The 15,348-nt window shown below is 44.6% G+C and overlaps 1 protein-coding gene across 3 annotated transcripts in view; it reads left to right on the forward strand.

Annotated features, from left to right (window-relative positions):
• The window catches only part of LOC106607996 (histone-lysine N-methyltransferase NSD2), a 44,911-nt gene that overhangs the window by 20,701 nt on the left and 8,862 nt on the right, over positions 1 to 15,348 (forward strand). For all 3 annotated transcript variants that reach the window (XM_045705381.2, XM_045705422.2, XM_045705439.2), the window contains 6 exons: positions 2,580 to 2,759; positions 4,574 to 4,730; positions 5,743 to 5,945; positions 12,529 to 12,632; positions 12,740 to 13,009; positions 15,204 to 15,320. In XM_045705381.2, the coding sequence (XP_045561337.2) occupies positions 2,580 to 2,759; positions 4,574 to 4,730; positions 5,743 to 5,945; positions 12,529 to 12,632; positions 12,740 to 13,009; positions 15,204 to 15,320 (1,031 nt within the window). The remainder of the gene's footprint in view (positions 1 to 2,579; positions 2,760 to 4,573; positions 4,731 to 5,742; positions 5,946 to 12,528; positions 12,633 to 12,739; positions 13,010 to 15,203; positions 15,321 to 15,348) is intronic.

Consider the following 15,348-nt stretch of genomic DNA (forward strand, 5'->3'; position numbering starts at 1 on the left):
AGTCAGTTCGTAATTTAATTTATTTCACCTTTATTTAACCAGTTGAGAACCAGTCCTTTATTTAACCAGGTCAGTTGAGAACAAGTTCTCTTTTACAACTGCGACCTGGCCAAGATAAAGCAAAGCAGTGTGACACAAACAACAACACAGCACATGGAATAAACAAACATACAATAGAGAAGTATATACAGTGATTTTTGCAATTCGTTCCAGTCACTGGCAGCAGAGAACTGGAAGGAAAGGCAGCCAAAGTAGGAATTGGCTTTGGGGATGACCAGTGAGATATACCTGCTGGAGCGCGTGCTACGAGTGGGTGCTGGTGAGCTGAGATAAGGTGGGACTTTACCTAGCAGAGACTTGTAGATGACCTGTAGCCAGTGGGTTTGGCGACGAGTATGTAGCGAGGGCCAGCCAACGAGAGCATACAGGTTGCAGTGGTGGGTAGTATATGGGGCTTTGGTGACAAAACGGATGGCACTGTGATAGACTACATCCAATTTGCAGGGTAGAGTGTTGGAGGCTATTTTGTAAATGACATTGCCGAAGTCAAGGATCGGTAGGATAGTCAGTTTTACGAGGGTATGTTTGGCAGCATGAGTGAAGGATGCTTTGTTGCGAAATAGGAAGCCGATTCTAGATGTAATTTTGTATTGGAGATGCTGAATGTGAGTCTGGAAGGAGAGTTTACAGTCTAACCAGACACCTAGGTATTTGTAGTTGTCCACATATTCTAAGTCAGAACCGTCCAGAGTAGTGATGCAGGTGCAGGCAGCGATCGGTTGAGCTCGTTGAAGCTCGTCTGGAGGTCAGTTGTGTCCAAAGAAGGGCCAGAGGTATACAGAACGGTGTTGTCTGCGTAGAGGTGGATCAGAGAATCACCAGCAGCAAGAGTGACATCAATGATGTATACAGAGAAGAGAGTCGGCCCGAGAATTTAACCCTGTGAAACCCCCATAGAGACTGCCAGAGGTCCAGACAACAGGCCCTCCGATTTGACACACTGAACTCTATCAGAGAAGTAGTTGGTGAACCAGGCGAGGCAATCATTTGAGAAGCCAAGGCTGTTGAGTCTGCCGAAAAGAATGTGGTGATTGACAGAGTCGAAAGCCTTGGCCAGGTCGATGAATACGGCTGCACAGTACTGTCTTTAATCGATGGCGGTTATGACCTCGTTTAGGACCTTGAGCGTGGCTGAGGTGCACCCATGACCAGCTCGGAAACCAGATTGCATAGTGGAGAAGGTACGGTGGGATTCGAAATGGTCAGTGATCTGTTTGTTCACTTGGCTTTCGAAGACCTTAGAAAGGCAGGGCAGGATGGATATAGGTCTGTAGCAGTTTGGGTCTAGTGTGTCTCCCCCTTTGAAGAGGGGGATGACCGCGGCAGCTTTCTAATCTATGGGAATCTCAGACGATACGAAAGAGGTTGAACAGGCTAGTAATAGGGGTTACAACAATTGCGGCAGATCATTTTAGGAAGAGAGGGTCCAGATTGTCTAGCCCGGCTGATTTGTAGGGATCCAGATTTTGCAGCTCTTTCAGAACATCAGCTGTCTGGATTTGGGTGAAGGAGAAATGGGGGAGGCTTGGGCAAGTTGCTGCAGGGGGTGCAGGGCTGTTCACCGGGGTAGGGGTAGCCAGGTGGAGAACATGGCCAGCCGTAGAGAGATGCTTATTGAAATTCTCAATTATAGTGGATTTATCGGTGGTGACAGTTTCCTAGCCTCAGAGCAATGGGCAGCTGGGAGGAGGTGCTCTTATTCTCCATGGACTTTAGTGTCCCAGAACTGTTTGGAGTTAGAGCTACAGGATGCACATTCCTGTTTGAAAAGGCTAGCCTTTGCTTTCCTAACTGCCTGTGTATATTAGTTCCTAACTTCCCTGAAAAGTTGCGTATCACAGGGGCTATTAGATGCTAATGCAGAACGCCACAGGATGTTTTTGTGCTGGTCAAGGGCAGTCGGGTCTGGAGTGAACCAAGGACTAAATCTGTTCCTGTTTATTATTCAATGGGGCTTATTTAAGATGGTGAGGAAAGCACTTTTAAATGTCAGCACAACTGTTCATCGGGAGCTTCATGAAACTAGTTTCCATGGCCGAGCAGCCACACACAAGTCTAAGATCACCATGCGCAATGCCAAGCGTTGGCTTTTCCGGCATTGGACTCTGGAGCAGTGGAAACGTGTTCTCTGGAGTGATGAATCACGCTTCACCATCTGGCACGTTTTAAAATTGATTGGTCTGAGGGGATAAATCCACTTCAGACACAGAACTCTCGGTCGACCAAGATTTATTTTGGGAGGGAGGGGGGACAGCCCTTAATATAACGGTGTATTGTAGGTCAGGTGTATTATCGGTCAGATGTGTTAATATAACGGTGTATTATCGGTCAGGTGTGTTAATATAACGGTGTATTGTAGGTCAGGTGTGTTAATATAACGGTGTATTGTAGGTCAGATGTGTTAATATAACGGTGTATTGTAGGTCAGGTGTGTTAATATAACGGTGTATTGTAGGTCAGGTGTGTTAATATAACGGTGTATTGTAGGTCAGGTGTGTTAATATAACCGTGTATTGTAGGTAAGCTGATGAGGTGCCTGCGATGTCCGGTGGCGTACCATACAGGAGAGGTGTGTGTTGCGGCTGGCAGTGAGATGTTGACCCCCACCACCATCATCTGCACCAACCACTTCTCGCCCCAGAAGGGCTACAGCCATCACTCTCACGTCAACGTCAGCTGGTGCTTCGTCTGCTCCAAAGGTCAGTATCTCCTCCTCCTCTATCAGACGCAGTACTACACAGACACTACTAACTACTACACAGACACTACTAACTACTACACAGATACTACTAACTACTACACAGATACTACTAACTACTACACAGACACTACTAACTACTACACAGACACTACTAACTACTACACAGACACTACTAACTACTACACAGACACTACTAACTACTACACAGACACTACTAACTACTACACAGACACTACTACACAGATGCACAGACACTACTACACAGATGCACAGACACTACTACACAGATGCACAGACACTACTACACAGATGCACAGACACTACTACACAGATGCACAGACACTACTAACTACTACACAGACACTACTAACTACTACACAGACACTACTAACTACTACACAGACACTACTACACAGATGCACAGCCACTACTAACTACTACACAGACACTACTAACTACTACACAGACACTACTACACAGATGCACAGACACTACTAACTACTACACAGACACTACTAACTACTACACAGACACTACTACACAGATGCACAGCCACTACTAACTACTACACAGACACTACTAACTACTACACAGACACTACTACACAGACACTACTAACTACTACACAGACACTACTAACTACTACACAGACACTACTAACTACTACACAGACACTACTACACAGATGCACAGCCACTACTACACAGATGCACAGACACTACTAACTACTACACAGACACTACCAACTACTACACAGACACTACCAACTACTACACAGACACTACTACACAGATGCACAGCCACTACTAACTACTACACAGACACTACTAACTACTACACAGACACTACTACACAGATGCACAGCCACTACTAACTACTACACAGACACTACTACTACTACACAGACACTACTACACAGACACTACTAACTACTACACAGACACTACTAACTACTACACAGACACTACTAACTACTACACAGACACTACTACACAGATGCACAGCCACTACTACACAGATGCACAGCCACTACTAACTACTACACAGACACTACCAACTACTACACAGACACTACCAACTACTACACAGACACTACTACACAGATGCACAGCCACTAACTAGTCCATTGTTTGGTCAATAGGCTGTTGGTCGACAGATTCTTGTTTTGTTGAGCAGTAGCATAGACGGGGTATTCAGAAAGTATTCAGACCCCTTGACTTTTCCACATTTGTTACGTTGAAGCCTTATTCTAAAATTAATTAAATTATTTTTCCCCCTCATCAATCTACAAACAATACCCCACAATGACATCACAATACCCCACAATGACATCACAATACCCCACAATGACATCACAATACCCCACAATGACATCACAATACCCCACAATGACATCACAATACCCCACAATGACATCACAATACCCCACAATGACATCACAATACCCCACAATGACATCACAATACCCCATAATGACAAAGAACAAAAAAACAGATTCCTTATTTACATAAGTATTCAGATCCCTTTGCTATGAGAGTTGAAATTGAGCTCAGGTGCCTCCTGTTTCCATTGATCATCCTTCAGATGTTTCTACAACTTGATTGGAGTCCACCTGTGGTAAATTCAATTGATTGGACATGATTTGGAAAGGCACACACCTGTCTATATAAGGTCCCACAGTTGACAGTGCATGTTAGAGCAAAAACCACCACTCACACGTCAGCTACACAATTCTGTTCTGAACAGTTCGTCTGTAGTCCAAGCAGGAGAGACGTGCTGCCTTGTGTTGTAAGTGTGTGTGTGTGTGTGCAGGTGGCCAGCTCCTGTGCTGTGAGTCGTGTCCAGCAGCGTTCCATCCAGACTGTCTGAACATCGCCATGCCGGATGGCAGCTGGTTCTGTAACGACTGCCGGGCCGGAAAGAAACCCAAATACAGAGACATCATCTGGGTCAAACTGGGCATCTACAGGTCAGTACAGGGACCTGGCCGACTACGGGTCAGTGCCTGGCCCCACTACGGGTCAGTGCCTGGCCCCACTACGGGTCAGTGCCTGGCCCCACTACGGGTCAGTGCCTGGCCCCACTACGGGTCAGTGCCTGGCCCCACTACGGGTCAGTGCCTGGCCCCACTACGGGTCAGTGCCTGGCCCCACTATGGGTCAGTACAGGGACCTGGCCCACATTTATTTTTTTAAATGTATTTAATTAACCTTTATTTAACCAGGTAGGCCAGTTGAGAACCAGTCCTTTATTTAACCAGGTAGGCTAGTTGAGAACAAGTCCTTTATTTAACCAGGTAGGCAAGTTGAGAACAAGTTCTCATTTGCAACTGCGACCTGGCCAAGATAAAGCAAAGCAGTTCGACACAAACAACAACACAGAGTTACACATGGAATAAACAAACATACAATCAATAATACAGTAGAAAAATCTATATACAGCATGTGCAAATGAGGTAGGATAAGAGAGGTAAGGCAATAAATAGGTCATCATGGTGAAGTAATTACAATATAGCATTTAAACACTGGAATGGTAGGATGTGCAGAAGATGAATGTGCAAGTTGAGATACTGGGGTGCAAAGGAGCAAGATAAATAACTGTATGGGGATGAGGTAGTTGGGTGGGCTATTTACAGATGGGCTATGTACAGGCGCAGTGATCTGTGAGCTGCTCTGACAGCTGGTGCTTAAAGCTAGTGAGGAAGATAAGAGTCTCCAGCTTCAGAGATTATTGCAGTTCGTTCCAGTCATTGGCAGCAGAGAACTGGAAGGAAAGGTGGCCAAAGGAGGAGTTGGCTTTGGGGGTGACCAGTGAGATATACCTGCTGGAGCGCGTGCTACAGGTGGGTGCTGCTATGGTGACCAGCGAGCTGAGATAAGGCGGGGCTTTACCTAGCAGAGACTAGGGATCAGTCAGCAGTATGTTTGTGTAGAGCACTGCCTCTTCTCTCCCTTGACCTAACTTACCCTAACCCTGTCCAGGTGGTGGCCTGCAGAGATCCAGCACCCTCGGAACATCCCCACCAACATCCAGCACCTTCGCCACGAGATCGGAGAGTTCCCAGTCTTCTTCTTCGGTTCTAAGGACTACTTCTGGACGCACCAGGGCCGAGTTTTCCCCTACATGGAGGGAGACAGGGGCAGCAGGTTCCAGAAGAATGGGATAGGGAAGGTCTTCAAGAACGGTCAGCCCCCATCTTGATCATGTTGTATCCTCTAAGCCAGGGTTTCCCAAACTCTGTCCTGCCACTGCTCCACCCGTTCTGTCATGCCCAGGAACAGCCCTTAGCCGTGGTATATTGGCCATATACCCTTTTGTATATATACCACACCCCTTTGGGCCTTATTGCTTAAAAACCTCTTACATCTAGACGTTCCGCTAGCGGAACACCTGCTCCAATATCCGATGATGGGCGTGGCGCGAAATACAAAGTCCTCAAATCCGAAAACTTCCATTTTTCAAACATATGACTATTTTACACCATTTTAAAGACAAGACTCTCCTTTATCTAACCACACTGTCCGATTTCAAAAAGGCTTTACAGCGAAAGCAAAACATTAGATTATATATTTTTCTTTTTTTCAACCACTCCACAAAATTCTTGCTACACACACATATAGTGGGGAGAACAAGTATTTGATACACTGCCGATTTTGCAGGTTTTCCTACTTACAAAGCATGTAGAGGTCTGTCATTTTTATCATAGGCACACTTCAACCTTGAGAGACGGAATCTAAAACGAAAATCACATTGTTTGATTTTTAAGTAATTAATTTGCATTTTATTGCATGACATAAGTATTTGATCACCTACCAACCAGTAAGAATTGTTGTTGAAAAACAAATGATAGTGGGACTAAGCGCAAACCAGATGGGATGGTGTATCGCTGCAGAATGCTGTGGTAGCCATGCCGGTTAACCTGTTGGGGCTAGGGGGCAGTATTTGCACGGCCGGATAAAAAACATACCCGATTTAATCTGGTTACTACTCCTGCCCAGTAACTAGAATATGCATATAATTATTAGCTTTGGATAGAAAACACCCCAAAGTTTCTAAAACTGTTTGAATGGTGTCTGTGAGTATAACAGAACTCATTTGGCAGGCCAAAACCTGAGAAGATTCCTTACAGGAAGTGGCCTGTCTGACCATTTCTTGCCCTCCTTGATCATCTCTAACAAATACAGGGGATCTCTGGCATGACGTGACACTTCCTACGGCTCCCATGGGCTCTCAGAAGGCGGGAAAAAGCTGAACGATGTAATTCCATCCCCAGGCTGAAACACATTATCGCGTTTGGCAAGTGCTCTATCAGAGGGCCATCAGACTGAGGCTCGTGCATGAGGGGATAGCATGCTTTTACTTTCACTCTCTTTGTATTAAAAAAACGATTTCCCGGTCGGAATATTATCGCTTTTTTACGAGAAAAATGGCATAAAAATTGATTTTAAACAGCGGTTGACATGCTTCGAAGTACGGTAATGGAATATTTAGAAATGTTTTGTCACGAAATGCGCCATGCTCGTCACCCTTATTTAGCCTTTCGGATAGTGTCTTGAACGCACGAACAAAACGGCGCTATTTGGATATAACAATGGATTATTTGGGACCAAACCAACATTTGTTATTGAAGTAGAAGTCCTGGGAGTGCATTCTGACGAAGACAGCAAAGGTAATAACATTTTTCTTATAGTAAATCTGACTTTGGTGAGTGCTAAACTTGCTGGGTGTCTAAATAGCTAGCCCTGTGATGCCGGGCTATCTACTGAGAATATTGCAAAATGTGCTTTCACCGAAAAGCTATTTTAAAATCGGACATAGCGAGTGCATAGAGGAGTTCTGTATCTATAATTCTTAAAATAATTGTTTTTTGTGAACGTTTATCGTGAGTAATTTAGTAAATTCACCGGCAGTGTTCGGTGGGAATGCTAGTCACATGCTAGTCACATGCTAATGTTAAAAGCTGTTTTTTTATATAAATATGAACTTGATTGAACAAAACATGCATGTATTGTATAACATAATGTCCTAGGGTTGTCATCTGATGAAGATCATCAAAGGTTAGTGCTGCATTTAGCTGTGGTTTGGGTTTATGTGACATTATATGCTAGCTTGAAAAATGGGTGTCTGATTATTTCTGGCTGGGTACTCTGCTGACATAATCTAATGTTTTGCTTTCGTTGTAAACGCCTTTTTGAAATCGGACAGTGTGGTTAGATTAACGAGAGTCTTGTCTTTTAAAATGGTGTAAAATAGTCATATGTTTGAAAAATTGAAGTAATAGCATTTTTGAGGTATTTGAATATCGCGCCACGGGATTACACTGGCTGTTGAGTAGGTGGGACGCAAGCGTCCCACCTAGCCCATAGAGGTTAAGGTAAAATGGTGCTTTGAGGTTAAGTGAGCCCTGAATTCTAAATAATTCACTGACCGTGTCACCAGCAAAGCACCCCCACACCACCTCCTCCATGCTTCACGTTGGGAACCACACATGCGCAGACCATCCGTTCACCTACTCTGCATCTCACACAGACACGGCGGTTGGAACCAAAAATCTCAAATTTGTTCTCAGACAAAAAGGACATATTTCCACCGGTCTAATGTCCACTGCTCCTATTCTTGGTCCTGCCTGTCCTTTAGTTGTGGTTTCTTTGCAGCAATTCAAGCATTAAGGCCTGATTCACAGTCTCCTCTCAACAGTTGACGTTGAGATGTGTCTGCTACTTGAACTCTGAAGAATTTATTTGGGCTGCAATTTCTGAGGCTGGTAACTCTAATGAACTTATCCTCTGCAGCAGAGGTAACTCTGGGTCTTCCTTTCCTGTGGCGGTCCTCATGAGAGCCAGTTTCATCATAGCCATCATTTCTCAGAACAAGAATAGACTGACGAGTTTCAGAAGAAAGTGCTTTGGTCCCGTGTGGCTCAGTTGGTAGAGCATGGTGTTTGCAACGCCAGGGTTGTGGGTTCGATTCCCACGGGGGACCAGTACGAAATGTATGCATTCACTACTGTAAGTCGCTCTGGATAAGAGCGTCTGCTAAATGGCTAAAATGTAAATGTTTGTGGGCATTTTGAGCCTGTAATCGAACCCACAAATGCTGATGCTCCAGATACTCAACTAGTCTAAAGGCCAGTTTTATTGCTTCTTTAATCAGAACAAGTTTTCAGCTGTGCTAACATAATTGCAAAAGGGTTTTTTAATGATCAATTAGCCTTTTAAAATGATAAACTTGGATTAGCTAACACAACGTGCCATTGGAACACAGATTCTCCATTAAAAATCAGCCGTTTCCAGCTACAATAGTAATTTACAACATTAACAATGTATCTATTATTAACATTAACAATCTATTTCAATGTATTTCTGATCAATTTGATGTTATTTTAATGGACAAAAAATAGCTTTTCTTTCAAAAACAAGGACATTTCTACTTGACCCCAAACTTTTGAACGGTAGTGTGTGTGATGGTGATTGCGTCGTCTGTGGACCTATTGGGTCCGTAAGCAAATTGGAGTTGGTCTAGGGTGTCAGGTAGGGTGGAGGTGATATGGTCCTTGACTAGTCTCTCAAAGCACTTCATGATGACAGACGTGAGTGCTACGGGGCGGTAGTCATTTAGTTCACTTACCTTTGCTTTCTTGGGTACAGGAACAATGGTGGCCATCTTGAAGCATGTTGGGACAGCTGGTCTGCGCATGCTCAATACATTGTCAAATCGGTTGTGAAGCCAGACTTATTGGCCATTCCTTTTGGATCATCTCTCTCAACCATAAAATGTTTCAATTCCTCAATGTTTTTAGTCATTTCGTTAAACGGGTTAAATGGCTTATTAGTAACTGGAATAGTGTACTGTCTGGTTGCTCCTCATTACAGACAAACATTATTTACATCAACAACAGGAATCTCTACAAAACATACACAATTAGGGCCAGCCTTTTGTACTTTGGTTTTCCTAGATATTGCCACTATATTGTGATCACTACTTCCGATGGATTTGGATACTGCTTTAAAGCAAATTTCTGTAGGAAAGATTAGATGGATTACATGTTAATGATTTTATTCCTGTGCTGTTTGTAACTACCCTGGTAGGTTGACTGATAACCTGAACCAGGTTGCAGGCACTGGTTACAGTTTGAAACTTTTTCTTGGAGTGGGCAGCTTGATGGAGGGAAAAACAAAGTCACCCAGAAAATATACCTCAAATTATTTCACACACATGTTATCCAGATACTGACTGTTAGCACTTGGTGGTCTATAGCAGCTTCCCACCAGAATGGGCTTTAGGTGAGGCAGATGAACCTGTAGCCATATTACTTCAACAGTATTTAACATTATCCAGATACTGACTGTTAGCACTTGGTGGTCTATAGCAGCTTCCCACCAGAATGGGCTTTAGGTGAGGCAGATGAACCTGTAGCCATATTACTTCAACAGTATTTAACATTATCCAGATACTGACTGTTAGCACTTGGTGGTCTATAGCAGCTTCCCACCAGAATGGGCTTTAGGTGAGGCAGATTAACCTGTAGCCATATTACTTCAACAGTATTTAACATGAGATCCTCTCTAATATTTACAGGAATGTGGTTCTGAATATAAACAGCAACACCTCCACCATTGTTGTTCCTGTAAATGTTATAACCTTTGATGGATACAATGGTAGCAATACAAGGTATTATCTAAGTGAGTTTCAGAGATTGTCAGAATATGAATGTCATCAGTTACTAGCAAATGATTGATTTCATGAACCTTGTTTCTTAAGCTACATGTGTTACCATGTGTTATTTTGAGCACTTCTGGGATGCTTGCTTGTTTTTCATTGCTTTACTGGGAAGCTTAGCAGCAGTAGATGTGCTCATGTTATTTATGTTAGTGCAGGGTGAGCTGCACACAGTGGACTTCCTACTAGGGCACACGTCCTCAGTGCTAACAGTATAAATCTGGTTCGTAGGCGTATGATTACTGCATACAGTAGCTGTAGGATCAGCAGAGACATTCAGGGCAGTTAGAGGGACATATATTAGGTTACTTTGTCTTTTCAACGCCCCTGGTATAATGTACATTTTCTGAACCATTGTGACAGCTCATTGTCACAAGGGTAGATGTTTCACTGAGCTGGGCTTAGGTCATTGATAAGTTTAATGCTGTGAAAGGATCCAGGAACCCAAATGATTTGTCAACAAAAGTTACACCCATTAAAACTGCAATCACGTAGCCAGTTGTGAAGAGAGAATCCTGCTAAAGTGTTCAATGCCGCGATTCAGAGAAGGGATCAGGGCCAGATACGATGGGTCTTTTATTGGTGTCTAGCAGAGAGTCAATCATGGAGCAAGAAACACTTACTTTTGGTCAGAATTAAAAGTAAGCGTTAATATCTGGTGTGGCCACCAGCTGCATTAAATACGGCAGTGCATCTCCTCCTCATGGACTGCACCAGATTTGCCAGTTCTTGCTGTGAGATGTTACCCCACTCTTCCACCAAGGCACCTGCAAGTTCCCGGACATTTCTGGGGGGGATGGTCCTAGCCCTCACCCTCCGATCCAACAGGTCCCAGACGTGCTCAATGGGATTGAGATCCGGGTTCTTCGCTGGCCATGGCAGAACACTGACATTCCTGTCTTGCAGGAAATCACGCACAGAACGAGCAGTATGGCTGGTGGCATTGTCATGCTGGAGGGTCATGTCAGGATCAGCCTGCAGGAAGGGTACCACATGAGGGAGGAGGATGTCTTCCCTGTAACGCACAGCGTTGAGATTGCCTGCAATGACAACAAGCTCAGTCCGATGATGCTGTGAAACACCGCCCCAGACCATGACGGACCCTCAACCTCCAAATCGATCCCGCTCCAGAGTACAGGCCCCGGTGTAACGCTCATTCCTTCGACAATAAACACAATCCGACCATCACCCCTGGTGAGACAAAACCGCGACTCGTCAGTGAAGAGCACTTTTTGCCAGTCCTGTCTGGTCCAGCGACGGTGGGTTTGTGCCCATAGGCGACGTTGTTGCCGTTGATGTCTGGTGAGGACCTGCCTTACAACAGGCCTACAAGCCCTCAGTCCCGCCTCTCTCAGCCTATTGCGAACAGTCTGAGCACTGATGGAGGGATTGTGCGTTCCTGGTGTAACTCGGGAAGTTGTTGTTGCCATCCTGTACCTGTCCCGCAGGTGTGATGTTCGGATGTACCGATCCTGTGCAGGTGTTGTTACACGTGGTCTGCCACTGCGAGGACGATCAGCTGTCCGTCCTGTCTACCTGTAGCGCTGGACATCTTTCGGTGTTTTTGAGTCAGTAGTAGAAAGGCCTCTTTAGTGTCCTAAGTTTTCATAACTGTGACCTTAATTGCGAGCTGTTGTGCTGTCCAGCTTACACGTTGGCTAAGTTTTGACATTATTTTCTCACTGAAGTCTTGGAAGTATCCATTAATCAACTGTAGTTGTTGGACTCAAGCTATTAATAATGTTTTCTGTGAAGCCCTTGAAACCAAAGCTGTTCGTGTCTTAACGACCGCTCCACAGGTGCGTGTTCATTAATCGTTTATGGTTCATTGAACAAGCATGGGGAAACAGAGTTTAAACCCTTTACAATGAAGATCTGTGAAGTTATTTGGATTTTTACGAATTATCTTTGAAAGACAGGATCCTGAAAAAGGGACGTTTCTTTTTTTTGCCGAGTTTATATTAATATAATATTACACGTTATTAATCTAATATTCGTTATAGTATAACTGTAAGACGACAGAATATAACAATATAATCTCTCTCCAGCGCTGTTGGAGGCGGAGCAGCGCTTCAAGGAGATCAAGATGGAACGGGAGGCCAAGGAGGCGCAGGAGAACAACAGGAAACCACCTCCGTACAAATACATCAAGGTCTGAACGCTTATAACCCTTTAACTCTTCTGTCGTGAAACTGTCTCGACCCAGTCCAGTTTTGATATATTACATGTATGTAATAGTTGTTCTCCCCTGTTCTGCAGATCAACAAGCCGTGTGGCCGGGTGCAGGTCTACACAGCCGACGTGTCGGAGATCCCCAAGTGTAACTGTAAGCCCACGGATGAGAAGCCGTGTGGGTTTGAGTCAGAATGCCTGAACAGGATGTTGATGTACGAGTGCCACCCTCAGGTCTGTCCCAACGCAGAGCGATGCTGCAACCAGGACTTCACCAAGAGACACTACCCAGAAACTAAGATCGTCAAGACTGCTGGAAAGGGCTGGGGTCTGGTGGCACTACGGGATATTAAGAAGGTATATTTATTATTTATACGGGGCATTTGGAAAGTATTCAGACCCCTTGACTCTTTCTACATTTTGTTACTTTTACAGCCTTATTCTAAAATTGATGAATTCATTTTTTTCCCTCATCAATCTACACACGATACCACATAATGACAAAGCAAAACAGCATTTTTAGAATTTTTCAAATGTATTAAAAATAAAAAGATCAAATTTACATAAGTATTTGGACACTTTACTCTACTTTGTTGAAGTACCTTTGGCAGCGATTACAGCCTCGAGTCTTCTTGGGTATGACGCTACAAGCTTGGCACACCTGTATTTGGGGAGTTTCTCCCATTCTTCTCTGCAGATCCTCTCAAGCTCTGTCAGGTTGGATGGGGAGCGTCGCTGCACAGCTATTTTCAGGTCTCTCCAGAGATGTTCGATCGGGTTTAAGTCCGGGCTCTGGCTGGGCCACTCAAGGACATTCAGAGACTTGTCCTGAAGCCACTCCTGCGTGGTCTTGGCTGTGTGCTTAGGGTCATTTTCCTGTTGGAAGGTGAACCTTCGCACCAATCTGAGGTCCTGACCGCTCTGGGGCCAGCTCTATTTAAGAATGATGGAGGCCACTGTTTTCTTGGGGACCTTCAATGCTGCAGAAATGTTTTGGTACCCTTCCCCAGATTTATGCCTCGACACAATCCTGTCTCAGACCTCTACGGACAATTCCTTCGACCTCATGGCTTGGTTTTTGCTCTGACATGCACTGTCAACTGTGGGACCTTATATAGACAGGTGTGTGCCTTTCCAAATCATGTCCAATCAGTTGAATTTACCACAGGTGGACTCCAATCAAGTTGTAGAAACATCTCAAGGATGATCAATGGAAACAGGATGCACCTGGGCTCAATTTCAACTCTCATAGCAAAAGGGTCTGAATACTTATGTAAATAACGTATTTCCGTTTAAAATATATATATACATTTGCAAAAATATATACCTTTTCGCTTTGTCATTATTGGGTATTGTGTGACAATTTGGATTAATAAACAAATCAACAAATCAAACCTGTCACATAAAACCAGACCTGTGAAATGCTCACCTACAAGCCCTTAACCAACAATGCAGTTCAAGAAATGGTTAAGAAAATATTTACTAAATAAAGTCAAATATATTTAAAAAGTAACAATAAAATAACAATGGGGCTATATAAAGGGGTTACCGGTACCAAGTACATTTTTGATCCTTCCTCTGACACCACCTGGTATAGAGGTCCTGGATGGCAGGGAGCTTGGTCCCAGTGATGTACTGGGCCGTACGCGCTACCCTCTGTAGCACCTTACGGTCAGATGCAGAGCAGTTGCCGTACCAGGTGGTGATGCAACCAGCCAGGATGACCTCAGGTACAGCTTTAGAACTTTTTGAGGATCTGGGGACCCATTCCAAATCTCTCCAGTCTCCTGAAGGGGAAAAGGTGTTGTCTTGGTGTGTTTGGACCATGGTAGTTCGTTGGTGGACAACAAGGAACTTGAAACTCTCAACCTGCTCCACTACAGCCCTGTTGATATGAGTGGGGGCGTGCTCGGCCCTCCTTTTCCTGGAGTCCACGATCATCTCCTCAGTCTTGCTTACATTGAGGGAGTTGTTGTTGTCCTGGCACCACCCGGACAGGTCTCTGACCTCCTCCCTATAGGCTGTCTCGTCGTTGTCGGTGATCAGGCCTACCCCTGTTGTGTCGTCAGCAAACTTAATGATGGTGTTGGAGTCGTCATTTGGCCACGCAGTCGTGAGTGAACAGGGAGTACAGGAGGGGACTGAGCACACACCCCTGAAGGGTCCCCATGTCAAGGATCAGCGTGGCGGATGTGTTACCTACCCTCACCACCTGGGGGCGGCCCGTCAGGAAGTCATAAGATCCAGTTGCAGAGGGAGGTGTTTAGTCCCAGGGTCCTTAGCTTAGTGATGAGCTTTGAGAGTACTATGGTGTTGAACGCTGAGCTGTAGTCAATGAATAGCATTCTCACATAGGTGTTCCTTTTGTCCAGGTGGGAAAGGGCAGTGTGGAGTGCAATAGAGATTGCATCATCTGTGGACCTGTTGGGGTGGTATGCAAATTGGTGTGGGTCTAGGGTTTATGGGATAATAATGTTGATGTGAGCCATGATCAGCCTTTCAAAGCATTTCATGGCTATCTGTGATCTGATTGGTGAATACCTCTCCGCAGGGTGAGTTTGTGAATGAGTACATCGGAGAGCTGATCGATGAAGAGGAATGTCGCTCCAGGATCAAGTACTACCAGGAGAATGACATCACTCACTTCTACATGCTCACCATCGACAAGGTACCCTCCCTGGTGTAGTACACTATCC

This window comes from Salmo salar, chromosome 01, assembly GCF_965601325.2.
Source record: "Salmo salar chromosome 01, fSalSal1, whole genome shotgun sequence".
In the NCBI taxonomy this organism is placed as follows: Eukaryota; Metazoa; Chordata; class Actinopteri; order Salmoniformes; family Salmonidae; genus Salmo; species Salmo salar.